The sequence below is a fragment of the Podarcis muralis genome, chromosome 13, assembly GCF_964188315.1.
Source record: "Podarcis muralis chromosome 13, rPodMur119.hap1.1, whole genome shotgun sequence".
In the NCBI taxonomy this organism is placed as follows: domain Eukaryota; kingdom Metazoa; phylum Chordata; class Lepidosauria; order Squamata; family Lacertidae; genus Podarcis; species Podarcis muralis.
Window position 1 is genome coordinate 10,934,756 of NC_135667.1, and position 27,389 is coordinate 10,962,144.

The window sequence follows — 27,389 nt, forward strand, 5'->3', positions numbered from 1 at the left end:
GGATTCCCTTCCACCTGGAGCTGGATTGGGTGGCTCCAGGTGGACTGGGACCAATCAGACTGCTGCATTCTGAATCCTATTGTTCTAGAATCAATCAGACTGCTGCCTTTTGGATCCTATTCAACTCAGTACATAACAATTATCATTATTATTCTTCATTGATAAATTAGAAGCACACAGAGTAAGACAAGAAAGAAGAAAGAAGAAACAGGAAATAGTACCCACGTAGAAAACAAAACAGAGAAAAAAGATAGTGTACATTACCAAAAAAAAAAAAGGGGGGGGGGGAATGTTACTGTAGTTAACCTAATGTGGCATTTATATAAATGAATTCCCATACTTGGAAGCTCCTGAGCTTGCTCAGCCAAAGCCTTCAGCAGAGCAAATGTGCAGCTACTGCCACCTCTCCTTTAGTTGCTCTGCTGACGTCATAGCAGCAGCAAAATGCCTTATCCAAGGCCATGGGTGTGTGAGAGGGAAGGGGGTGGGGACGCCATAGCCCCACACACCATCCATGGGCCTCTTGTAAGAGCCCAAACAGGCCAAATCAAGCCACCGTAAGCATAAAGCTTTTTTTTTGGCAGCTCAGAGTGTGTTGCAGAGAGTTTGAGGACACTGTGTCCCAGCCAGGGCCTAAGATGAGCTGACTGGCAGGCCAGCAGGAGTCTGGGGCTGTGCCAGGGAGAGGGAATCTGTGGCTGCTTTCACATGTTGCTGGACTCCCAGCTCCCCCTCAGGCCCAGCCGGCATTGCTAGCCACTGGGCTGGCCTTGCAGGCCTCCCCATTTGTCCCGCAAAGGCCTGTTTTCACGAAGTCACACCCAATGCGATGCCAAGTAGAGACACAGCAGCAGGAAACTGGAGTGAGCATCCCACACGTCAGTTCAATCCTGCTTAGGGCAGCATCTCTGCCCCTCCCCATGGGCCAACTTTGACAGGTGGGCAGGAGGACCACTCACCTGACAGGTGTGTGGTCCTCTTGCCTGCAGGGATGGGAGAAAGACCTGGCTCAACAGATTATGGGATTTGTAGTCCAGCAACATTCAGAGATCCATCAGTTCAATGTCCCTGGGTTATGTGACCGTCTCTCTAGAGCAGAAGTAGCATGAAACAGCTTTGTATTCAACAACATTGCCCAAAGGCAATATGGGGGGCAGGCAAGTCAATCTGCTCACCTGCCTTCAATTTGCAACTAGCCTGGCACCCAAGCTACCTGTCCCTGTATGGTAGGTGGCAATATTTTTTAACTAGCTTGCTATGAAGCTAGGGGCTTGCATTTCCATGTCGCTAGCCTTCCGGCAGGCTAGTAAATAATTTTGTGGGTTCCTTATGTGCGCTTGTTTAGGATATGTATTTGATGCCATCCACCACTTCCAGCTAAGATCGAGTATAACCACACCTCAAGCGAGAGATTTTGGAGAGGGATGTTGAAAGATTATTAGGCACGTGCCAAAAAAGTGGTGCAGATTTCCAAATCAATTTGTCTATTAGAACACACAAACCTCCATACCCGTAACAGCTGGCTACTAGCAAGTCAGGAAGGAGGATTCTAAGCCGAGCCTTTTCCCTGACATGCTGATTTTCTACATGCGGGGATTTGGTTTGTCGTCCCGTAGTTGAGACCTATAGGCTATACTGGATAAACTCCAACTCATAAGTCGTTTGAAGCCTTTTATTTGTTTTCTTTTTGGACACCTAACATTTTCAGAATATTGTTTTTAACAACCAATTAATCCAACAGGGAGGATCATGCCGATTGCAGCAGCTATCCCAAACAGAGCTATGGAGATGGGTTTTGCAGCTGCTCCTGCAACAAAGGAACAAGGAGTTAGTGTCTACTGAGCTGTCTCAGGGGTGCAAAGGCTTTGCCCTAAGAACATAGCAAGTGGTCTTATTATACTGGAAGACGGACTGTTCATCTAGCCTAGTGTTGTCAGGTCCGAATAGCAGCAGCTCATCTTAGGGCAGAGGATCTTTGCAATCATCACCTGCTCTTCAAAGCTTTAAATGGAGACAGAGACCAGAGACTGAACCTGCTTGGGACCATTGCGCATGCAAAGTGTGTTTCTCTACACCACTGAGTTCTGTTCCCTCCTCAATGAACTATCATGAAACACGAGCTCTCCAAAGTTTATACGTCACCAGTTCCAAGTTGTATTATTTGCATTTACTTTACTTTTGGGGGTGACAACAGTGGCGGGGTTTTTGGAGTGTGCTTTTATTCTGTTTTTGAAGAAGCAGATTTTCAGCATGCCCTGATTTTAAGTCCAGCACCCGCAGACAAGGCTGGTTCAAAATTTCAGCAGCCCATGGGACAAATGCGTGTCGCCCGCAGCATGGAGCTCTAGCTGCCAGGTGGGAAGCTTGGTATCTGCCTGAAGATACCAACCCACCCCCTCCCCATCCCGCCGCCTTCTCTCCACACGGTCTGGATCCTTGGTATCTACCCAAAGTTACCAACCTCCCTCTCCCGCAACACACAGCCCCTGCTGTGATATCTGGGCCAGTGAAGACCAGGTACTTATTCCTGTCAAAGTGGCATTCCACAGGTTGAGGTGATGGTCGAGGCTTTACCTGATGAAGAGCGGCCTGCTATCTGGGATACAGCCTGGTGATCTGCCGACCTCTTCCGCTGATATGCTGAAAGACAGGCACACCCCAGTTGTTAGGAGGCAATCAAACATTACACAAGAGGAACACAATGGAGTTGTTCCTACACCCACCACCACGGATGATGTGTGTTAAGTCCACATTACATTCTAGCACATGGGTAGGCAAACTAAGGCCCAGGGGCTGGATCCAGCCCAATCGCCTTCTAAATCCGGCCCGCAGACGTTCCAGGAATGAGCATGATTTTACATGAGTAGAATGTGTCCTTTTGCTTAAAATGCATCTCTGGGTTATTTGTGGGGCATAGGAATTCATTCATCCCACCCCCCAAATATAGTCCGGCCCCCCACAAGGTCTGAGGGACAGTGGACCGGCCACCTGCTGAAAAAGTTTGCTGACCCCTGTTCTAGCATAACACTTTGGGGTCCTTAGAAATGGGACCATTATTTGAGCAGAAGCCATGTTTTCAAGAAGTGGGGAGGCAGAAAGGTTTTCCTGTATCTCTGGGAAGTGAAAACAGCCCTTTTCAAGTCCAGGGGTGCCAAGTCGAATAAAATATGGGGGGCAGGTAAGCCCCACCCCACATAACCACAAGATACAGCACACAATCACCATTTGAATGGCAATCTCCATCCATTTTAGGGAGGCCCGGTCCTCTCAAATATTATTTGGGGGTGCACGAAGGTACCTCAGCCCTTAGGAGATGACGAAAGGCATCATCAGGTCAAATATCTTGTTCTCTCTTTCAATTACATTTTATTAAGTTTCAACATTTTTAACATGTACAATCAAAACAATTTCGACTTTTCTTTTTCTCGACTTCCCACTCTGTTTCCCACAGAGTTGTTGCTTCTCCTCTTCTGTCGCACCCTTCTGTCTATTATATCATAACCACAGTATTATAATACAGTGGTACCTCGGGTTAAGTACTTAATTCGTTCCGGAGGTCCATACTTAACCTGAAACTGTTCTTAACCTGAAGAACCACTTTAGCTAATGGGGCCTCCTGCTGCCGCCGCGCCGCCGGAGCACAATTTCTGTTCTCATCCTGAAGCAAAGTTCTTAACCTGAAGCACTATTTCTGGGTTAGCGGAGTCTGTAACCTGAAGCGTATGTAACCCGAGGTACCACTGTACTGTGAGTTCATCATACCATATACCAAGCATCCTGTTCTCAGAAGCCACCCAAGATGCCCACAGGAAGCCCCCAAAGCACAGGAACATTCTCCCCAACTGCAATTCCCAGCAACAGGTTTTCAGAGTTTTTGAGTCACTCTCACAGTGGAGGCCAAACACAGCCATTGTGGCAAACGTACAGCCACATCCCTCCATGAATTTGCATTCGCTGGGATGCCACCGAGGTTCTTGCATTACAAGGGAGAAACACTTCTCCCGGATAGGCAGAATGCCTGCCTGATCCAGGAAGGACATGCCAACAGTGTGAGTGACCGGCTTACCTTTGGCTTCAAGAGCGTAGGGTTGAGATGTCACCTGCCCCCCCTGCAGTTGGCGGGCCCACACCCGGAGCACCTCGTTGAGGGGGTAACGGCAGCGCAGCGTCAGCCTGGAGAGAAAAGCCAGACCTGTACTCTTACACAAGCCATGTGGTCCATTCCAGCACCACCAGAAGAAGAAGAAAAGGACAGCATCTCTTCTGGATCATTTTAACCACAGAGCCGCCTCACCTGTACTGGGAGTCCCTGGTTATAACTGGACTTGCTTCCGGAATCAACTCTCTCCTGAAGGTCACTTCGTTCTCGTATACCAAGTAGTTACCGTCAAACTGAAGGGCAGAGAAGACATTCAGTGCAAGGGGGGGCTCCATAGTTGTGGAAGAGGGGCATTGTCTGTGGTGTGGCAGCCCCTGAGTTGCAGAATTGTCTCCCTTACAGAGGTGTGTCTGGCCCCTTCATTATGTTGTTTCCATCTGAAGACGCACCCCTTTACACCCTGGTCTCTTGACTGTAGGTAATTTTATTATTGTTGTTGTTGAACTCATAAGCCACCTTTCTGCCAGCCAAGGCAATTTACACTAAAACCACTCAATAAAACATGATGAGAATCCTCCCAGGCCAAATGGGAGCCAATGGTATGTGTTTTCCTTGGCCTGTGGCTCCTTTGCTTCTGCCACCATTATTGGTCTTTAGCAGGTCTTTAGCAGCCCCAAGGAAGGTGCTAGAGGAGCTGCCCCAACATTGGTGGCAGTGGTTATTAATAATACTGTTAATACTATTACTACTAAATAGTATTATTACTAAATACTATTTTGCTACTAAATTTGTTACTCGCCCTCCACCAGTAGGTCCCAGGGCAGGTTACAAATTTACAATTAAAAGCAGTTTACACGGATTACAGTGACAGGAATAGGGTGGAGATCTTGAAAACACGCGTCTCAAGTGTCTCCAGCCCAGGTAAAGAAGCGTGTCTTCAGCATTTGCCCAAAGCTGTAGAGTTCTGTCAGAAGCTGGTGGTTTGTGCGCTCCCTTGTCCTGGGAGCTACTTACCCTCCTTGTGGTGCCACAAGAAGCCACTGGGAAAGAGAAGAGGGCCTTGGACTCATCTGCAGCCACTGGCCCACAATTCTTGTCCCGTAGGTGGGTTTTCCTGGGGTCCAAATCCGGCTTCGTGTCCAGGCCGAGGACCGTGGCCATTATGGTTCCATTGGGGAGACACACTGCAGGAAGAAAGAGAAAACGCAGCAAGCTGCCTTTTACTGAATCAGACCATTGGGTCCATCTGACTTAGCACTGTCAACACTGACCCTCACGCCTCAAACAGGGTCCTAGAGTCCTCCTGTCTCCTTCCCAAAGCCTGGTTAGCACTTGCCCAGCTTTGGGATGGAGGAAGAAGGGCTCTAGGACCCTGCCAGAGCCTAATGCCTCCTTCCCAAAGCCAGACACCTCCTCTACCTGGCTTTGGGAAGGTGGCATGAGGACTGGCCTCACACAGGGCACTATTTTACCAAGCATGGGTGTAGCCAGAATTTTTGTTAGAGAGGGGTCAGGCAAAGTTGTTGAGCTTTTGTGGGGAACATCATGAGGGGCAGGGGGATGCAGGTGGCGCTGTGCTGTGGGTTAAACCACAGAGCCTAGGACTTGCTGATCAGAAGGTCGGCAGTTCGAATCCCTACTATGGGGTGAGCTCCCATTGCTCGTTCCCTGCACCTGCCAACCTAACAGTTCGAAAGCATGTCAAAGTGCAAGTAGATAAATAGGTACCGCTCCAGCAGGAAGGTAAACGGCTTTTCCATGTGCTGCTCTGGTTCGCCAGAAGCGGCTTAGTCATGCTGGCCACATGACCCGGAAGCTGTATGCCGACTCCCTTGGCCAATAAAGCGAGATGAGTGCCGCAACCCCAGTTGGTCACGACTGGACCTAATGGTCAGGGGTCCCTTTACCTTTACCTTATGAGGGGCAGAACCCGGCTCCCTGCCCCTGCTGCATACAGAGCAAGCTAAGGTCCATCTCCAAAATTATTGTTCATCACATTCTACAAGAAATCTCTCCACTTTTGCCCCTGGCCCTGCCTGCTACAAGCCCACCCCGCTTCCATCAGGGAATGTGCGCCTTGGGTTGAAATAGGTTGCCAAACAAGTCTTACTCCACACAAAACGGAACCGCCATGCCAAATTCCTTACCAAGCAGTTTTCCGGTGGGGAAAATACAGCCAACGGGGAATGCTACCAGTACTGCTGACGTCTTGTTGTCCCTCAGGGTGAAGTCGAGCCGGGCAGTTAGTCCTTGGAGGGAGATATCCTGTGGCAACACAGACAAACTCACGTCACACATATCTGATCGGGTTGGCTCCCGCGTCAACTCAAGGCCAAAAGTGGTGGCAGGACTCTTCCACAACTCAGGCCTACCTCATACACCAAGCCAGGTGCCAAAAAGGGCACTGAGAGGTAGTAGTAGCTGCCATCATCCTGCACAGTGTAGTTCTGCGATGCGGCCAATTCATTTGTCAGCTGCAAATTCCCCACGTACGGGACCCAGTAGCGATCCAAGTTTCCGTGGGTCATTACCAGTCCAATCCTCCCCGTCTCACAGAAGCCTTCGAAGGTTGGAAGAACTGAAGAATGGTAGGTGAGGAAGAGGGCATCACCAAATATATCTTGCTACGTATACAGAAGATGTTACAAGGCACAGCTTCTCTCAAAACCCACAGTTTTGCAACGACTGAGATTTACTTGCGAGAGGGGCCATCTTCTCCACAGAGATTCCAGACTTAATTGAATACATTTCATTAGGAATCTTTGTGGTCTCTTTCAGCGATAGGCAACGTGGACACCCTCAAGACGCTGTCAACGACAGCTCCTGTGGTTCCTGACCATTGTTCATGCTGGCCAAGGAGTGTCCAAAATCTAGAGAGCACCATGTTGGGTATCCCTAATCTATTATAATGCTTGCAATTACATTGTGCATTTTTGGGGCACACCTGCATGAAATAACTTAAGAGCAGTTCTGCAAGATGAGGAGGCCGGAGGCCCCTATTCTTAATTCAAGGGCTTAAAACATACAGATGATAAGCACAAACTTAAAAGCAAAAAGGTTTCATATGAGGGAACAAGGCTGTCACGATACATTTAAAGGCTCCCTGATAGAATCCTGGGAACTGTAGTTCATTAAGGGTGCTGGGAAATGTAGCTCTTGGAGAGGGTGAGCTACAGCTTCAAAGACTTTTTGGGAGGAAACCACATGCTTGAAATGTGCTTCAGACATATGGTGCGTACACAGCTCAAATATTTCCAAACTATTGCTTATTTCTAAGAATATCTGTACAGATGTAATTTACACTTGATAGGCAATCGTACTGGGTTGACTGAGCAACACTGCAGTCCTTCCCATGTATATATTTTAAACTGCTTTGAAAGACAGATACTTCAAAGCCCCTCCCTCTGCCCAAGCAGACTCACCAACATCAGGGACGTCACATTCAATTACCCCAGGGTAGGTGAAAGGCTTGCCCTTTGGGTTCAGGTTGAATGTATATTCTAGCCGCAGGGTGTATCTTCTGATGTTGTCATACAGGTACTGGAGAAGAGAAGGGCCCGTTCACGGCACAATGAAAGCTGGAAGCCCCTCCACCCCTAAGGTTACGAATTCGAATCTCCCATCATTCTCTCCATGCAGCTTGTTATCAGCATGACACTATTTTTTTTTAACTGTGATGCACTCTACATGGGGCCACCTTTGAAGGGCATTCTGAAACTTGAGGTGGTGCAGCCAAAATATTAACCGGGACTGGTTTTATAGGGAGCACAGTCGTACCTTGGAAGTCGAACAGAATCCGTTCCGGAAGTCCATTCGACTTCCAAAGCGCAGCCTCCGATTGGCTGAAGGAAGTTCTTGCAGCCAATTGGAAGCCCTGTCGGACATTCGGCTTCCGAAGGAACGTTCAAAAACCGGAAAAATTACTTCCGGTTTTCGATTGTTTGGGAGGCAGAATGTTTGACTCCCAAGGCGTTCGGGAGCCGAGGTACGACTGTATGTGACTTGCTTGCTACAGCAGCCTCACCTATTACTGGCTAGTTCCCAGGCAGGATTCAGAGTATGGGTTGTGAGCTCTACAAACACAATTTGAGAACACGTTATTCGGAAGACTGTGTTCTCCCATAGGAGCCTGCCTGGGTTTAAGCTGCTTGGGAGAAGGCCATCTTTTAAATAAATAATAATATTGCCTCTCCCACCAACATCTGAGGCTCATTTGGCAGGAACTCAAGAGAGGACGGGATGCGGGTGGCGCTGTGGGTTAAACCACAGAGCCTAGGACTTGCTGATCAGAAGGTCGGCGGTCCGAATCCCCACGATGGGGTGAGCTCCCGTTGCTCGGTCCCTGCTCCTGCCAACCTAGCAGTTTGAAAGCACGTCAAAGTGCAAGTAGATAAATAGGTACCGCTCCGGCAGGAAGGTAAACGGCACTTCCTTGCACTGCTCTGGTTCGCCAGAAGCGGCTTAGTCATGCTGGCCACATGACCCAGAAACTGTACGCCAGCTCCCTCGGCCAATAAAGCGAGATGAGCGCCGCAACCCCAGAGTCGGCCACGACTGGACCTAATGGTCAGGGGTACCTTTACCTTTACCAAGAGAGGACCCTCTCAGTGGCTATTCTCAGGCTCTGCAACTCCTTGCCATGAGAGGCTTTGCTAGTTCAGTTGTAGGTCACACCGTGGTTCCACCCAGCTCAGTACTGTCTACACTGACTGGCAGTAGCTCTCGAGGGTTTCAGGGAGGGCCCTACCTGGAGTTGCCAGGATTCAAACCAGGAACCTTCTGCATGAAAAACAGTTACTCTGCTACTGACTTAAGGCCTTTCCCCATGTCTTCTGCTACCAGGCAAATACATGTTTGTTTAAACCAGTCTTTGGCCCATAAGCAGACTTGTAAATAAAATAGTTGGTTTAACTTCTTGTTAAAACTAGTGTTTTACCTACTATGGTTAAAGGTACCCCTGCCCGTACGGGCCAGTCTTGACAGACTCTAGGGTTGCGTGCTCATCTCGCTCAAGAGGCCGTGAGCCGGCGCCGTCCGAAGACACTTCCGGGTCACGTGGCCAGCGTGACGAAGCTGCAGCTGGCGAGCCAGCGCAGCAGACGGAAACGCCATTTACCTTCCCGCTATAAATCGGTACCTATTTATCTACCTGCACTTAAGGGTGCTTTCGAACTGCTAGGTGGGCAGGAGCTGGGACCGAACGACGGGAGCTCACCCCGCCGCGGGGATTCGAACCACCGACCATGCAATCGGCAAGTCCTAGGCACTGAGGTTTTACCCACAGCGCCACCCGCGTCCCTCTACTATGGTTATGGATAGCCAAATTACAATTGGGAAGGTCTTGTTTGTTTGTGTGATGGAGAAGAAATGTAAGCTATTCTAGAAAAGGGGTGGGAATCTCAGGTCCCCAAGGGCCGAACGTGGCCCTCAGCAATCCTCATGCCACATCCATCACAGGCCTTATACCCCAAGCACTTTTGTCTGGCTGGAATATCCCGTATTAAATTCTGCTTTCCAGGATAGAGGACAGGTGGGGGGTAGTAGAAACGAAGCTGCTGTACCAAGGCAAAGTTTACCTTCATCAAGATTGCTCAGAAGGAGAATGCTAAAGGATAAGAGCCCAGAGTAAATGCAAACAGATCCTTGACTACCTTCCCTGAATGGAAGAACATCTACACCTCGCCTCGAAAGCCCAGCAAACACACACATTCTAGCCTTTCTGTTTCACAAGACTATAATTTCCCTGCTCAAGCTCTACTTTGCAGCAATGAGGACTAGTCTCTTATCATGGCCTCTGAAAACTATACTCTGCACACACACACGCCGGCTGCCTGTGCAACAGAAACAATCCTTCAAAGCTGACGGCAAGTTAGGCCCCTACCTCCTGCTCCACCAGGGGGTCAGTGAAAGGGACCTGCAGGATGAAGACCCTCGTGTTGTTGGGGTTGGGGGCTTCGCCCAGGCCGAAACCACGCCCTTTGAGCTCTGCTGGCATTAAGGGCTTGCCACCAACCACGATGGTGACCAGCTCCAAGTCTGGGAGGAAGTTGCCTAGGCTGATGTCGAAGTAACCTCTCTCAGCGACTGTGTCTGGAAGAGAGATGGTGCATTGGGTAGTAGATGGCGTCAGCTGAGGCAGAGGCAAAAGCAGCTTTGAAAACTCCCATTGTCTGACGCATTTTGTGACAGGGAATCTCATTAGTGTGAGCAGTTTCTGAGCTCTAGGCGCAGTGCTGCGCCCAAGATTTCAGATTAAAACTGCAGAGTGGAAGGAAAGGGGGAGCTTTTCCTGCCTCCCCACTTCCAGCTACTTTCTGAAAACTGGAGAAGAGACCTCCTTAAGAATATTAGGGGAGTGGGCAGGGGAAGGACTAGACCATGTGAAAAATGAATGCAATATTTTAGCTGCAGTTCATTCATTTTCAGCTTTGTATTCTTGTTATAAAAAAAGTGTGCCTAGACATTCCGTTTATGCACCTATAACCTAGCTTTAAGGTGTCATTTAGCTCCTAGCTTTCATATCTCAGTTTCTAACACTGGGAAAAATTGTCCCCCACAGCTCCACTTCCCCCTAAGAAAATGAAAGTTTGTAAGGGCCTATGACCAACGGTAGACAACATGGTTCCTTCAGATGTGTTTTATTCCCATCAGCATGGCCAGTCCTCAGAGCCAATAGGAGCTGAAGTCAGGATGGGCGCCATGCTGGCTGGGAATATTCTAGAGATATTGCCAAGGCCCATTCTTTGTACCACAATGTTCAGTGATCCCCCCTGTGTACATATTGTGGGGGAGGAGAGCTGTAAAAGAAAGAAAGAAAAGCATATGGCAACCAATGCACCCCTTTGGTTTCAGATAGTGCAGTGGTACCTCAGATTACAAACACCTCGGGTTACAGACTCCGCTAACCCAGAAGTAGTACCTCAGGTTAAGAACTTTACCTCAGGATGAGAACAGAAATCGTGCGGTGGCAACGGGAGGCCCCATTAGCTAAAGTGGTACCTCAGGTTAAGAACAGACCTCCGGAAAGAATTAAGTTTGTAACCAGGGGTACCACTGTTCAAGAGTCTAAAAAGCCTGGTACACAAATTTTCACAGCCCTCTAGCAGCTATGGGGGCTCATTTACCAGAAGTACTTAGTGTTAACTCTGGAAATGCATACTACTCAATTCTGACCAAACTAAGCCTCCTAGAGCAAAATATACGTTAGGTGGTGTGCTAGTTGTGAAATATACTGGCATTATTTTCAGCTCTCCTACCCCACCAATAGGGTTGTATCCACCTAAACTAGTGTTTGTTGCCCCACTGGAATTAATGGACCTATTTGAGCCACAACCATTCATTTCAATGGGCCTACTCTGAGTAGGGCTAACATTGACTACAACCCCACAGAGCTTCATAGCATGGCATATAAACATCATGTCTGCCCTTAGGCTTTTGCAGGTACGAACAACATGGGCTCAAGTATAACCTCCCCGGTGCTGTCATGAGTGCGGATCGTCACGAATGCACAGTAAGAAGGACATCTGGAGGGGACCTCTAAAACTGCATTGAGTATGGAAGAATTACCAACGATCGAAGAATGGAGGATGAAGTTAATGGACTATGCAGAATTACCGGTAGATAAATTAACAGGAAGGATTCGAAACCGGCGGGACCAGAAATTCACGGAAGACTGGAGTAAATTTAGGGACTATTTGAAAAGTATTTGTGAAGATCAGACGGTGTTTGTAGGTTTGCAAGAAGTTTTGTGAGGTGTATTATTGGAATTATTACAAAAATGGATAAAGGGGAGGATGATTTGTTAAGAGACTTAAAGGTAATATAAAATTGAGAAATGCAGAAGAAGTGATTACAACAGTGGATATTCAGAGGTGCTGATGGAAGTCTAAAAAGATTGTATAAGTGATAAAGTTGTGTGGTACATTTTATAATTTATATGTTAAAATCAATAAAAATTATATTAAAAAATAAAATAAAACTGCATTGAGTATGGATGGGTGCATTCATTTTATGTGGTGCTTTTTTAAAAGACACGCTAAAAAGTGGACAAGCAAAAGATCAGGAAGTAAAGAAGGGTGAGATGGATGGCTAAGGCAACGTTCAGCTTGCTAGGACGCAACTAGGATTTCAGATGCAAACGCAATTTCTCTTGCCTAGACAGGGGCGTATTTCAAGCTCCGAGAGGAAGGAAGAACAAGGCCTGAGCTTACTGTCAGTCAGCACAGGTGCTTGAGGAGCAAACGGTGTACGGATGGCCTTGAAGCTGCGGTGGCGTGTCCGGTCACTCTCGTCTCCCTGCCACCTGCGGTCCAACAGCAGCTTTATGCTGTAGGTGGTGCCGTAGTGGTTGTCAATCACGTCGCTCTGGAAGGAAAAAAGGGGGAGGAGGAAAGTTTAAAATGTCTCCTGCTAGAGAAGATGCTGCTGCTGCCAGTCAGTGGGAACAATATTAAGCTAGATGGAGCCTGGTACCAGCTCTGTATAAGAAGCAACCCTTTAGAAGCAACCCTAGCATTAATCCCCCCACCCCAGAGTCTATTAACCTCGCCACCATCTGCAGATAGACTTGCAAAATGCTGCAGGGACAGATTGCTGCCAGACATTAGGATAAACATTTTAACGGTGAGAGAAAGTTTAAGGAATGGCGTAAGAGCAAAAAGAAGTCTTCCTTGGAGGGCAGCCAGATTTTCTTCGTTGGAAGAATATTAGCTACAGCTGTGCCAAAAATAATAATAAATTCTCCAACTTCTCAAAAGGTTATTTCTTCTGCAAAAGAGGAGATGCCAGTGATTGAACCTGTGACTTTCAGATGCTCTAACACTGAGCTATAGCCCTTTCCAAAACACAGCAGATACTGACCTCCATGAGACCTCCTGGGGCCCCAATGGGCACTGTGATGCTGAAGAATTTGGTGTCCGCCAGGAAGCTGTATCCATTCGTCAGGATGGTGGCTGCGTCAATCACACGCCCATCCAAGCCCATCTCAACAGCTTCATCTCTGTACAGATGAGGGAATCTCACCAGGGATGGCAAGATCCGCGGGGTCCCCCACCTTAAGGTGGTGGTGGTGAAAATTGGGAGATCTGCAAGAGACAGAGATTCCCTTTGTTATTAGCACTGCATCACATCATGAAGGGTTCGCCAAAGATGTGAGCCAAATTTGAAAGGTGGGAGGGACCACGCAATCACCTGGTGTCACAATGGGGTCAGTTGATTAGATGCTTTGAAGTCCCCTGAAATTGGGACTTCAAAGCACCCCACAGGGCTTCCAAAGAGCCCTACATGATGCTTTAAATCAGGGTTTCCCAAACTCAGGTCTCCGGCTGTTTTTGGACTACAATTCCCATCATCCCTGACCACTGGCCCTGCTAGCTAGGGATGATGGGAGTTGTAGTCCAAAAACAGCTGGAGACCTGAGTTCAGGAAACACTGTCTGAGCCTGCTTTCTTCAGTCATTTGCTGTGCAGAGCGAGTTTGCCTTTGATCCTGTGGGGAATTTGCTCACACAGCTCAGCCAACAGGCTTCGGCTCTAACATCCAAATAGATTTCACTGTCCCCGTATCCATTGCACCCAGATTTTGATGCCACTACAGACAGAGCACATAGTCACAGCAAAATGAGAATCTTCAGCAGCATGTAAAGCAGAGGTAAATGCCCTGGAATCGATGCCAGACATTAAGAATAGGGACAAGTCTATTGAAAAAGAGTGCCGTCATCTTTAATCCATTAAAACAGAGGTGGGCAAGGGCCACATTCCCTTATATATTGCCTTCTGGGGGCCACATGGGGGGGGAGCCAGAGACAGGACTAGGAGGAGCAGGTATAACTGTTTTTTGCCACACACACACATACACATATACACACAAAAGAGGTTTACAGGTACATATATATCTCCATAGTAGCAGGCAAACAAGAGGCATCACTGCTCAAGGATACTTCCCATCCCAGAAAAAACACACGAGGCAGCTGGTGAGAGGGGCATGACCTGCAAAGAGTCCCCCAAGGGCCAGGTAGGAAGGCCTGGAGGGCCAGATCCGGCCCCTGACTAAGTCCCAGCGTTAAATGTCAAAGGCAATGCAAAAGCAGAGAGACTCACTGATGGGACAGGCAAGAGCGGTGTCTACCATGAGGATCATCCAGGCCTGCTTGTAGAAGACTGTGGCCCGTGCCACCTCCACTTCCAGGCCCTCGACCTGCAGAGGAAATTGACAATAAGGATGTACGGTTAAAGCTCCAGCACTGAAACCTAGCAGGCCAGGCAGGCAGCAACACCACCATTAGGGAAGGACTTCATTTGTCATTATTATCCTCCTCATTCCCCAGTCCCAGCATCAAAATCCAACATTAAAAATGGATGGTTTAAAACAAGCCTTAGCCCCCCAGATGCTGAGTTCTTAACCAGCCGCATGGCTGGGGAACCTGCAGCCCTCTGGACACGACTGAACCACAACTCCCATCAGCCCCAGCAAGCATGGCCAATAGCCAGGGATGAGTGGAGTTGTAGTCCAGCAATGTTTGGATGGCCACAGGCTCCACACCCCAGATCTGATAATTGTATGGACTCACTTAAAAACCCCAAAATGCTTTATATATATAATTTTCATTAAATTTTCTGTTTTAGAATTTAAAATACTCATTTTACATCCTTAAGATATCAATGACTTCCCTTCTCTTTCCATGTTTCATTTTACACAACATAAAGTCCCTGCATATTTTACAAAAACGGTACCATTCAGTATTTAGAAGAAGAAGAAGAAGAAGAAGAAGAAGAAGAAGAAGAGGAGTTTGGATTTGACAACCCGCTTTATCACTACCCGAAGGAGTTTCAAAGCGGCTAACATTCTCCTTTCCCTTCCTCCGCCACAACAAACACTCTGTGAGGTGAGTGGGGCTGAGAGACTTCAATGAAATGTGACTGGCCCAAGGTCACCCAGCAGCTGCATGTGGAGGATTCCATTATTGCATCCATCAAAAACTGTTGAATTTATCTTAATGCTGCCAGCATTTTCAGCTGCATACAGTTATTTCCCATATATTCAATAAACGTTTCCAATCTTCTTTAAACGGATGTTCTTGTTTCGTTTTTTGGGGGGGAAACAAAGTGCTTTAGAGTACTTGCTGTGCTCTTTTGCGAGTGCACTGCTGATGCAAGTTAAGTGGGAAATTATTTAACTAGGAACGTGAATCGCAGTGACCCAGAGGGCAAGGGTACAGTGGTACCTCGCAAGACGGAAAACTCGCAAGACGAAAGGGTTTTTTGAGCTGCTTCGCAAGACGATTTTCCCTATGGGCTTGCTTCGCAAGACGGAAACGTCTTGCAAGTTTGTTTCCTTTTTCTTAACACCGTTAATACAGTTGCGACTTGACTTCGAGGAGCAACTCATAGCACACGGTGTGGTAGCCTTTTTTGAGGTTTTTGAAGACTTTGGGGATTTTTGAAGCTTTTCCAAAACTTTTCCGACACCGTGCTTCGCAAGACGAAAAAAATTGCAAGACGACAAAACTCGCGGAACGAATTAATTTCGTCTTGCGAGGCACCACTGTATCTGAGCTAGTCTGGTTCTTTTCACTAAGGAAAGCCATCTCCCTTCCGGCACCAAACACTGACCACCACACCATAATTAGGCAGTATGCTTGGTAGCCATTAATCCTTCCTAACACAGACACAGATGTTTTCTCTCTCTTTCTCCTTACCAGGGAGACTTCGGTCTGCTGGGTTCCGTAGGGAGTGCGGAAAAGGACGCGGGTAGCCGTGGTGTTGACGCCGTAGCCCAAGGCATGTGCTTCGGTGGCCATCATGTTCTGCAGGGAGCTGTTCTGATAGTGGAATGCCACCTGCCACACCTGGTTCACAGCCCCTTGGGCCTACAAAAGGCAAACCCACGTGGGGAGAGTTTAAACAGCGACTGGAATCAACCCACTTGCCTTCCCAATGACACACAGGGCCTCTGGGCTGGGGCAGGTACCTCAGAAAGGTCACTTTGGTGTTGCTAATACAGCAGTCGGCCTTCACCCCCGGAAGCGCACTCCATTGTCTCTCGAGACAGACGGATGCCAGCCACAACTCCCATGAGGTTCAGCTAGCTTGGCCAATGGTGAAGGATGATGGGACTTGTAATCCAACATTTCAAGGGTCCCCCCCATACCCAAAGGGAGAGAGCCAATGGAGGACATTTTGGTGCCTAAGTCAGAAAACAAGATAGTGCCCTCCCCACAGAAGCTGACCAGGTTGACTGTTCGGCTGGGCAGAGGAAAGGGCAGAGCCATTCACTGCCCCAGAGGGCATTAGCTGGCTTAGAGGGCGCATGGCCAACAGCCTGGCACACACCCACAGCTCTGTCCTCCAATACCTTGCAAATATTCTCCACCTCTCGGCATCTGCTGCCCGAAAGAGCAGCTACCTCACGTGGTCTAATGGTAGGGCTGACTCTGGACAACACTAGCTCATTATTTACTTCCCCGAAGAGATCCATCCAGCCTTCTTCTGCTTCTCCCTTATCAAGAGTATCTTCTACTGCCCCCTTCGTCCCTCAAAATCCTTACCACAGGCCACACTGCAATCCAGTCTTCATTCAGAGCCTCGCTAGCTATTCCTGGGACTGCCCGTCGGACGGAGACCTGCAACCACAGCCCTGTGTTAGTCCAGAAGAGCATCCGGTACAAAACTCTCAAGGTGCAGTTCCCAAGAGCCATGACAGAGATGGTCAGATCTGGGAGAGGTTTTGCAGCACCATTCTTCTCTGGATCTGAAAGACTGTCTTCGCTAACACATCCCCTGCCTGCACTTTTACGAACAGTTTTGCCCTGCTCATAAGCTCAACTGCAAGATCAAGCAGCTGTGCAGGCAGGCGATGGGGCCTTCTCGGTGGTGGCCCCATTTTCAGTGGTTGCTGGTGCCCATTTGGAACCAGTAGGGCAGAAAGCAGGGAGGCCAAGAATAGGAGAATCCAGAACCAATGATAGAAGAGCCAACCAATTCCAGTTTTCATAGAATTAGAGTTGGAAGGGGGCCTGAGAACCAGCTTGCCCAGCCCCCCACAGTGCAGGAACATGCAGTTGCCCCATAAGGGGATCAAACCTGCAACCTTGGCATTATTAGCGCCACGCTAACCAACCGAGCTATCCAGTTTTGTTCCCTGTGAGTTGTACAAGGGCTGTACAGACTAAGGAACATGAACTTCCTCTCAAGTGATTTGGACACGGTTACTTTGCTACTGGCTTTCGAAAGGGTTGGGGGGAGGTTGAAATGCTTTTTCTTAAAATGGCAGCAGGAAGCTCACAGTGGCATGTTGCAAGTCTGTGTGCTGCGCTTAAGCTGCTGCTTTAAATGATTGCTTATTGAAATGCAATATACTGCATCTCTAATTACCTGATGCAAGAGCTTTGTCCTTGCAATACTTAAAACTATCAATAAAAATAGATAGGAGCAAGGGAGCCAGCTCAATAGTCTGCCACTCAAAATCAGTCTTCCTTCCACCTCCACTCACCTCCATGTAGTTTTCCTCACAGACGATCTCGCGGGGGCTCCATGGGGCACCAAGGGGGCAGTTCATAAAGACGTCGTAAGTGGCCGTCAAGTTCGCTGGACTGGTCACCTCCACCTGGAGCTGGAGGCTGAACTCCTGGTCAAACTGGACAGAAAGGAAATCTCATTTTCTCCCCCACTTTTCAAGTTCGTCCCCTCAGTAGCAATTGCCTGCCCTAGGCTGCATCCATACCATAACATTCAAAGCACGCTGGTACCATTTTAAATGGCCACGATTCCCCCCCCCCAATAATTCTGGGAGCTATAGTTTGTTCAGGGTGCTGAGAGTTTTTAGGGGACGCCTCATCCCCTCAAAGTACTACAATTCCCAAAGCGGTTTAACAGTCAGAACCTCTGCACAGGAAACTCTGGGAATGGTAGCTCTGTGAAGGGAACTACAACTCCCAGAATTCTGTGGGTGAAACCACGACTATTTAAAGTGGCACTATAGTGCTCAACTTGTATGGTGTAAATGTGGCCTAACACTCTTGAACTTTTTATCTCCGCATGAACAACAAAATCACCATTGTGGGCACTGCTATGTGTGGTTTTTTTATTGTTATCAAGTTTCTGTGTTACAAACAGTGCTATTTTTCTAGAGAAAGAGGTGCCAAAACTCACCATGAACACCTCTTTCTCTTAGAATGGCAATGGCGCCTACCTCAGAAGTGCCAAAACTGAGTTCCGGCGAGTTCCACCTGAAAAAAGCCCTGGTTACAAATGTAAATTTCACCTTTCTACAGCAGGCCACAAAGACCCACACTCTGGTTCCTCCATCCAGGAAGAAACATTACAAAGTTTAAGCACATTTCAGCCAGGCGAGACTGCTCCTTAAAAATGGCTGATCTGTGGTGGTGCTCTGGGGCAGATAAAGAGGATTAAAGGTAAAGGGTAAAGGGACCCCTGACCATTAGGGTCCAGTCGTGGCCGACTCTGGGGTTGCGGCGCTCATCTCACTTTACTGGTCGAGGGAGCCGGCGTACAGCTTCCGGGTCATGTGGCCAGCATGACTAAGCCGCTTCTGGCGAACCAGAGCAGCGCACGGAAACGCCATTTACCTTCCCGCCGGAGCGGTACCTATTGATCTACTTGCACTTTGACGTGCTTTCGAACTGCTAGGTTGGCAGGAGCAGGGACTGAGCAACGGGAGCTCACCCCGTCACGGGGATTCGAACCGCCGACCTTCTGATGGGCAAGTCCTAGGCGCTGTGGTTTAACCCACAGCACCACCCGCATCCCTAAAGAGGATTAGAGAGCCACATTTGGACCCTGGGCCTCACCTTGGCTTAACAGATGGGAAAGGGGGACAAATCACATGACAGGTTCAGAGGTGCACAGATTCTCTCCTGCCTGCTGGCATTTGACACCAGCAACACTGGACCAGGGTTAACCCAGCAAAGTACCGGCTGCACAAAGAGAGATGATGGCAATAGGATGAAACCCAAGTCCCGCCCATTTCCTGCTGTCAGTCAGTGTCGACAACACTGTGTTAGATGGACCAATGGTTTGACTTGGAATAAGGCAGCTCCCTCTGTTCCCTCTCCTATTTTGCCATGATCGCATTGTAGGTCCTACAGCATGACCCCTGCCCCTTCCGAAGGGTTTAGCAGCATGGCCGATCCCGTAACAGAGTTTTCCTGCCTGCCATCCAGGCAGGGCCAGACTGAATTTGAGACTACCTGCCTGGGAAGCAGCAGAGTAAGATTTGAAAAATAAAAATAAAGTGCATTATGTATCCTGCACCATTAGTCATGCCCCAGTTGTTGCACCATTTAAGCATGCCAGTTTGCTTTTTAAACAAGTTTACAAAGACACCATTAACACGAAAGTGAACCACCTGCTTACCGAATTGCGGACCGAACAGGCCAGGAAGGAAACTCTGATCTCAGGGTTGCCATACAAGTCGGTGCCGCTGGTGAAGCCACACTGAGAGGCAACATGCCCTGTCACGGGGATGCGCTGTCTCTGCTCATCTACGGACAAGAGGAAGGAGGTTAATTCTATTGGGTAAAAAAAATCAGGACACACACACACACACACCACACAAACACACTCCCAATAGACCTCCCTGCATCATGCCTCAGCAGCGATGCATGAACAGAGTACCCTGTTTCAGGCATCGAACAGGGATGGGTAAACTTTTTGAGTCTGAAAATTAATGAATGTTAGAATGATGTTGGATTGAAATTAAGTGGCTTCTAGCTGTAATGGTATAAAAGAATATGAAAAAATGGTTTTTTATAAGTAAAAATTTAATGATATAATAATTTAAGATTAAAGATCTGGGTAAAATAAAGAGGGAAAGAAACTGCTGAGCTAGTAAATTGAACAGGAATACGAAAAAGGGAGGTACGAGGAGGTGCGGGAAACAAGTAAATGAAAAATAATGTGATGAAAAGATTGATTGTTTTTAACTATTTTTGTTTTGTATTTTGAATTTTTTCTTTTTCTATTTTGTAATGTAAAAACCTTAATAAAAAATTTATAAAAAAAAAACTTTTTGAGTCTGAGGGAAGCCTCAGGGCTGCCTTCCAAGGGCCACATGCGAGTGGTGGGCAGGGCCAGAGGTATGGGTGGGTGGAGTAAAGTATGCACATTTTAGCTCTGAATGGTAGGTGAATTTCTACACACACACACACACACACACACACTTCCCTACGTTCCATCCAGGAAGGCAAGAGGCATCGTCAGAATTCAGTGCCAGGCAATAAACACTCAAGGAGGGTACAACAGAGGGGAGGGGGTCTGGAGAGAGCCCCAAGGGCCAGGCAGGGATGCCCAAAGGGCCACATCCAATTCCCTGAGCCTGAGGCTCCCCAGCCCCAGTTGACACTGTTTTCAGCAAGAAAATTTGCACTGGCAGAATTTCCTTCTCTTGTGCCGCTAACCAGCCGATTCAGTCTCTTGGCTATCCACTGGGGGAGGGGCTGATTCCATATGGCAGAAGTTACTCTGGTACCCCAAGATACCACTTACTTGTGATTTCCAGGGTTCAGTTTCAGCCACTAGTTAGCTTGGGGGGGAAAGTAAAGAGTGCCTCTGAGCATGCGCGGACAACACCTTTCCTACCACAGAGAAATCACAGCCAGCCTCTGTGTGCCTGGGATCAGGAGTGAACCTTTGACCACAGCCTTCCCCGATATTCACTCCAGATGTTTTTGGACTACAACTCCCAGCAGGCATGCTGGCTCAGGCTGATGGGAGTTGTAGTCCAAAGGACCCAAAGGCACTTCTCCCTTTCAAGGGAAACACTCCGCACTTACTGAAGACGCTGTAATGCCACAAATTCTGGCCCAAGGCAGCCTTGTCCATCCATATCCAGAAATAACGGCCCCGACATTCTGTCCGCGCGGCACCTTCCGGGAAAGAAAATGTTTCTCTATCAAGGAAAGGCCCACAGACACTATATATCCCAGCTGCCCTTCTGCCCCAACAAGCAGGCAAACACACTCCTCCCTCACATCCGCTTTAGGAGTGGAGTTCTGGATCTGGTCAGTAGGCTGGATCCCGATCTCCCCCCCCCCCCTCCACAGACCACTTTGACAAAGCCGCAGGTCTCTCATCTCTGCTTTAGACACTACCCCCAGGGCTGTACACACAGGAATCCAGTCACAGGCTAGCAGATCCGAGTGCATACGGTTTGACAGAACAGTACTGAAGGGTACTGAATTCCACTAATGCTAACTGTTGCATTAGGTAGCTGTGCTGTTCAAGAAACTCTGAGCAGACATATTGGGGAGATGCCCAAAGTATCTTTTTCCCAAAATACAGCTTGTGTTTCTCAGTCTTGGGTCCCCAGCTGCTGTTGGACTACAAGTCCCATTATCCCTGACCACTGGTTCTGCTAGATAGGGATGATGGGATTTGTAGTCTTGAGAGATCTGCATTGGCTCCCAGTACCTTTCCGAGCACAATTCAAAGTGTTGGTGATGACCTTTAAAGCCCTAAATGGCCTCAGTCCTGTATACCTGAAGGAGCGTCTCCACCCCCATCGTTCAGCCCAGACACTGAGATCCAGCACTGAGGGCCTTCTGGTGGTTCCCTCAGTGTGAGAAGCCAAGTTACAGGGAACCAGGCAGAGGGCCTTCTCGGTAGTGGCGCCCGCCCTGTGGAACGCCCTCCCTTCAGATGTGAAGGAAATAAGCAGCTATCTTCTCTTTAAAAGACACCTGAAGGCAGCCCTGTTTAGGGAAGTTTTTAATATTTAATGCTGTATTTTTTTAACACTTGATTGGAAGCCGCCCAGAGTGGCTGGGTATAAATAATAAATTATTATTATTATTATTAGTCCAACAACAGCTGGGGACCCAAGATTGAGAAACACTGATAGAGTTGTGCAACACAAAGGAGATGGTGAGAATGAAGAGCACTTGCTGACTCCCTCTCACCCTCTTAGTTTTACTCTCAAGCACATCGGCAGAAAGACCTGATGCTCACCTGGGGGGAAGGGTATCGACTCCACCGCTTGGGACAGACACATGCAAAGCAGGGCTAACCTAAATAAGGAAACCAAGAGACAGAAATTGAATCAGTTTGGCTTTTAATTTAAGACACAGGAGAGAGGTTATGAGAGCATCACACACCACAGCCCCATTTGAGTAGGGAAGGGTGCAAAATCAGCAACTGAGTAATATGAATAGCTGTATGCATGCGTAGCCCCCTCTAACCTATGGAAAGATCCAAAGATCTTAGGACAGCAGAAGGTATTTTTATTAAAGATTTTCTTGGCTTAGAAAAGTATGCGCAATGTCTCTCTTTTTCTTTTTTCTTTTTCAAGTAACATTTTTTACAGATCAGTTTCATTTGTTGAGACATTAGGAAGAAAAGGGGGGAAGGTGAGTGGGGGTGGGGTCGGGTGGTGATGTTTCTATTTTACTTAATATATGTGGGGTTTTGTGTCAGTGTCGCTTGTGCAGATTCTCTGCTATTCACTTGTGTTCCTTTGGTGGTGAGAGAGGTTGGGATTGGCCTAGGGCAGGGGTCTGCAACCCACGGCTCCGGAGCCGCATGTGGCTCTTTTACACCTTTGCCGCGGCTCCGGGGTGGATACTAGCGAGGGGAGGAGGCGCATTGTGCGCCCCAATACTCCCCACTGTGGCAGGCGCTGTACTGGCTGTGACGTCGCATGGGGGCGGTGCGTGCGTTAGTCACGCACCGTCCCGACGTCACCTTCCCACCCGCCCGCTACATTGTAAGGGGCATGTATGCTGGTCACTGCATTGAAAGGGGGCATGTACGTTGGTCACTGTTTTGAAGGGGAGTGAAGAACACACACAAAGGTAACTTGTTAATTTAACGTTTATTTCTACGAGGAGGAGTAATTCTGAGGGGTCAAACAAAGAAATAATAAAAGTGACAAAAAATTTATTTTTATAATGACGAGTTTTGCGGCTCCCAGATTTTTTTTCTTCGGAAACGGGTCCAAGTGGCTCTTTTTGTCTTAAAGGTTGCAGACCCCTGGCCTAGGGCATGGGTAGGCAAACTAAGGCCTAGGGGCCGAATCCAGCCCAATCACCTTCTCAATCCAGCCCGCGGACTATCCGGGAATCAGCGTGTTACATGAGTAGAATGTGTCCTTTTATTTAAAATGTGTCTCTGTGTTATTTGTGGGGCATAGGAATTTGTTCATTTCCCCCTGCCCCCAAAATATAGTCCAGCCCCCCACAAGGTCTGAGGGACAGTGGACCGGCCCCCTGCTGAAAAAGTTTGCTGACCCCTGGCCTAGGGTGTGGTTGTTCATTTGTGATTGGCTGTGGTGATCATCATGTGTGATTGGGGTGGGTGGGTGTTTCGGATCAGGTTAGCCATATTAATAATAAATAATAATAATAATAATAATAATAATAATAATAATAATAATAATAATAATAATTTATTATTTGTACCCCGCCCATCTGGCTGGGTTTCCCCAACCACTCTGGGCAGCTTCCAACAAAGACCAAAAATACACTAAAATGTCACACATTAAAAACTTCGCTGAAGAGGGCTGCCTGCAGATGTCTTCTGAATGTCAGATAGTTGTTATCATTGTCTTGTTGGGCTGTGTATGTGATAAAGGGGAGCCATACCGGGGTGAAGGCGTCTTCTTCTATTTGTCCCCGTGTCAGTTTCAGTTTATTGGTTAATTTTTCTAGTAAGGCTGTTTCCCATACTATTTGATACCATTGATCTACGCTTACTCCTGACAGGTCTCTCCAGTGTCTGGTTATGATGTTTCTGGCTGCTGAAAGTAGGTGGGTTATGAGTCCTTTGTGCTGTAAATGGGCATTATTGTCTTGGAAGATGTTTAGTAGGGCCAATTCTGGGGTGAAGGACAGCAGAAGGGAAGAGGACAAAATCCTATAAAACTGACTTCTTCCAACCTGGTGTCTTGTAGATGTTTTGGACTACAAGTTCCATCAGCTGCAGCCATACTGCTGCTTGTGGCTGATGGGAGCTGTAGTCCAAAGCAAAAATCACACCTCAGGCTGGGAAACTTTCAGGTTTAAGATTCAAAAAAGCATTCAAGCTTGAAGAAAGAAACCTTTAAAAAACAACAACCACCCAACAGTTTACAGTATTTCTAATGTTTCTTCTCTAGAGGAAGAGTTGAGCACAGTATTGAAAATGCCAGGTGTCCAAATCTCAGAGTATTCAAAGAAGAGAAAGACTGTAAGCAACATTTTGAAATCTCAAGACCTGGGCTAACATCAGAATCCCAAGTTTGTACACGCTACACCTTTAAAGCCCATTTGAAGCCCATTTCCCCTCTCAAATAATTCTGGGCACTGCAGTTTGTTGGGAATTGCAATACTAAGAGGCTAACTACAGTGCTCATAATTGAGGAAAGTAATGTGCTTTAAAGTTATTGTGTGTACACAGCCTTAGAATAAAATCCCATTGAGAGAGTCAGCTGTGATGGCAGGAGTTAGAAAGGGCAGGGAGGGAAATAGAGAACCATGTACATACGGGATATAAATACAAGAAACTGAGTTCAGTAGGAATAATTCCCAAATGAATATAGATTTGCAGTCTCAGTGGCTCCTTTTGTTGCCTTTATGAAGTGTACAGCTTGAAATGCGATTTGCAGAAGCCCCTCTTTGTATTGCAAATACAAGTCTTCACACGCACTCTGAATTTCCTGTGTTATTTCTATTTTTAAAGCTGCTAAACAATTAGAGAACACGCCCGCCTCATAATGAAAAGCCCTCTCCAAGAGAGTCAGCTGAAGTCATATGACAAGTGTGCATGTCAGTAGGAGGGTATATTTCATGATTTCAGCTTTGCTGAATAAAATGATTGTTACGTGCATTTCTTATACTGAGTCAGACCATTGGTGCAGCTAGCTCAGTGTTGTCTACACCGACGTGGGGTTGCCATACTTCCAGAAATTCCCATACATACACGGAATACTGTAGTTGGAAGCAGTGTCCGGGTGGAAATCGGCAAAATGTCTGAGCAAATCAGGACGTATGGCAACCCATGTCAGCAGTGTTGTTTTTGCTGGTTTTCCTTAAAAATAGCTCAGAAACATCTTTTTTTTTTTCAATTTTCCAACTCAACAACTTTGGCTAAAAAAACCTATTGTGTCTGGATTTTCAGTTTTTGTAATATGGCAACCTTACCTTAAGGTTTGCAGAAATACTATATATATATATATATATATATATATATATATATATATATACACACACACACACACACATACATACACACACACACCGTATTTTTTGCACCATAACACTCACTTTTTTCCTCCTAGAAAGTAAGGGGCAATGTCTGTGCGTGCTATGCAGCGAATGCCTGCGGGTGGCCGGGGGGGGGGGGATCTGCTGCAGTTGTGAGCAGAGGATCCATGGTTCCCCTTCCTTTCCTCCTCTGTGGTTACAAAGCATGTATCCACATGGATCCTCAGGATTTTTGCATTGGGCTACTCCAAACTCACTGTCAGATCACATGTCTGTGGCCACAGCATGAACCACAAAAATCATATATCCACTATTTCGTTTAGAATATTTTTTTTTTCTTTTCCTCCTCTAAAAACTACGTGCGTGTTATGGTCTGGTGCGTGTTACAGAGCGAAAAATACGGTGTGTGTGTGTGTATAGTTAAGGGGAAAACACCTAATAACAACCCAACAGGCACTGAGCATGCTCGGGGTCTCAGGATGTTGACCATTGGGCAAAAGATTTCTGCACTGCAGGGGGTTGAACTAGATGACCCTCCGGGTCCCTTCCAGCTCTACAGTTGTAAGATTCCATGACTAGGAAATGCAGCGCAAGAATGCTCTGATCCACAGTACAACCTTTTTATTACAGACCCGTTCTATCTCTCTCCCAACAACAACCCCACGTCGATTAAGTGACGTGATTGTTTACTTAACAAGTATGGCTGTCTCCAAGGAGGAACTAGAAAACTTTGGGGGTCAAGTGAGCAGATTTTCAAACTCCATAGGAAACACATGAAGCTGCAGTAAAGTAAAGGTAAAGGGACCCCTGACCATTAGGTCCAGTCGTGGCCGACTCTGGGGCTGCGGCGCTCATCTCGCTTTATTGGCTGAGGGAGCCGGCGTACAACTTCCGGGTGATGTTAACTAAGCTGCTTCTGGCGAACCAGAGCAGCGCACGGAAACACCGTTTACCTTCCCGCCAGAGTGGCACCTATTCAGCGCACGGAAACGCCGTTTACCTTCCCGCCGGAGTGGTACCTATTTATCTACTTGCACTTTGATGTGCTTTTGAACTGCTACGTTGGCAGGAGCAGGGACTGAGCAATGGGAGCTCACCCCATTGCAGGGATTCAAATCGCCAACCTTCTGATCAGCAAGTCCTAGGCTCTGTGGTTTAACCCACAGCACCACCCGCATCCCGAAGCTGCCTTATGCAGAGTCAAAACCTTGGTCCATCCAGCTCTGTAGCGTCCACTCTGAGTGGCAGCAGCTCTCCTGGGTTTCAGGTAGGAGTCTCTCCTAAACCTACCTGGAGGTGCCAGGAATTGATGCTCTACCCTTTCCTCATAAAATGAAACTGGCTTCCATTGGGCTCACACCCCAAACCCACATGTAAAACAGGCATGATAGCCACTATACTATAGCACCCACAAATTCCAGGGGGAAAGGAACTCTCCCCTAGTTAGGCAGTTAAAAGACTAGATTGAGCATAAAAAGTTTGGGAGTTTTAGAAGACCCTCCACTTCACTAACTGTCCTCTCCCTACCGATAGATCAAGTACCGGTAGGGCAAAATGCTGTTACACCAGATAATTATTTACATAACCTTTCTAATCTAGAACACAACCTGATTTTTTTTTACGATGAAGACCTCTCTTACAGAAAACAAACAACACTGCCCCCCAGGCCCAAAGATGTACTAAGAAAAATAATATTGACTTACCCTGCAAAAGATGGGGAAGACATGATTCTATTACTCTACTCTCTCCCCTGAGAGTTTCCCCTAGCAGCCTCCCACCCAAGTTGCCTCTCACTTGCAAATGATGAGAGCACTTTATATTGCTTCCTGGTTCCACACAGTGTATCTCACCTGCTCCTAGTCACCCCATCAGGAGCTGTTAGGGAGGTTGTCCTAATTTCATCCCTTTTGAGCTAAATGGACTAACAGCATGCTGTGAATCAAGAGGAGATCTGTACGGATTTACATTTTTACATGTTGTGTAATTGGGTTTTATACCTCACGAACAGCTTAGATGTCTATTTTGGCTTTAAGTGGTAAAAGTAGCAATTGCCTTCTCTACTTCTTTTATTCTTCAGGAATTTACAAAACTTCTGCT

General features: G+C 47.5%; 1 protein-coding gene across 1 annotated transcript; it reads right to left on the reverse strand.

Moving 5' to 3' along the window:
- Nucleotides 1–1,658: 1,658 nt before the first annotated feature.
- On the reverse strand, nucleotides 1,659–27,115 carry LOC114582878 (uncharacterized). Its single transcript, XM_077916935.1, has 19 exons — nucleotides 26,996–27,115; nucleotides 22,063–22,121; nucleotides 20,889–20,981; nucleotides 19,471–19,598; nucleotides 17,588–17,731; nucleotides 16,644–16,718; nucleotides 15,795–15,965; nucleotides 14,197–14,293; nucleotides 12,959–13,182; nucleotides 12,310–12,463; nucleotides 9,981–10,189; nucleotides 7,522–7,639; nucleotides 6,472–6,677; nucleotides 6,247–6,364; nucleotides 5,114–5,283; nucleotides 4,295–4,392; nucleotides 4,067–4,173; nucleotides 2,575–2,640; nucleotides 1,659–1,807 (listed from the first exon to the last, which is right to left on the reverse strand). Exons 1-19 carry the CDS (start codon nucleotides 27,016–27,018, stop codon nucleotides 1,719–1,721), a joined length of 2,349 nt encoding a protein of 782 aa, XP_077773061.1. The 5' UTR covers nucleotides 27,019–27,115; the 3' UTR covers nucleotides 1,659–1,718.
- Nucleotides 27,116–27,389: the final 274 nt, after the last annotated feature.

What these genes read in the sequence shown, in the direction of transcription:
- LOC114582878 (XM_077916935.1), bottom strand. Translation starts at nt 27,018, where the DNA reads ATGTCTTCCCCATCTTTTGCAGG. An exon ending in TCTTCCCCATCTTTTGCAGG is followed by an intron (nt 22,122 to 26,995) that starts GTAAGTCAATAT and finishes TTCCTTATTTAG; the next exon opens with GTTAGCCCTGCTTTGCATGT. An exon ending in CTACGCTCTTGAAGCCAAAG is followed by an intron (nt 2,641 to 4,066) that starts GTAAGCCGGTCA and finishes CCTGTCTTTCAG; the next exon opens with CATATCAGCGGAAGAGGTCG.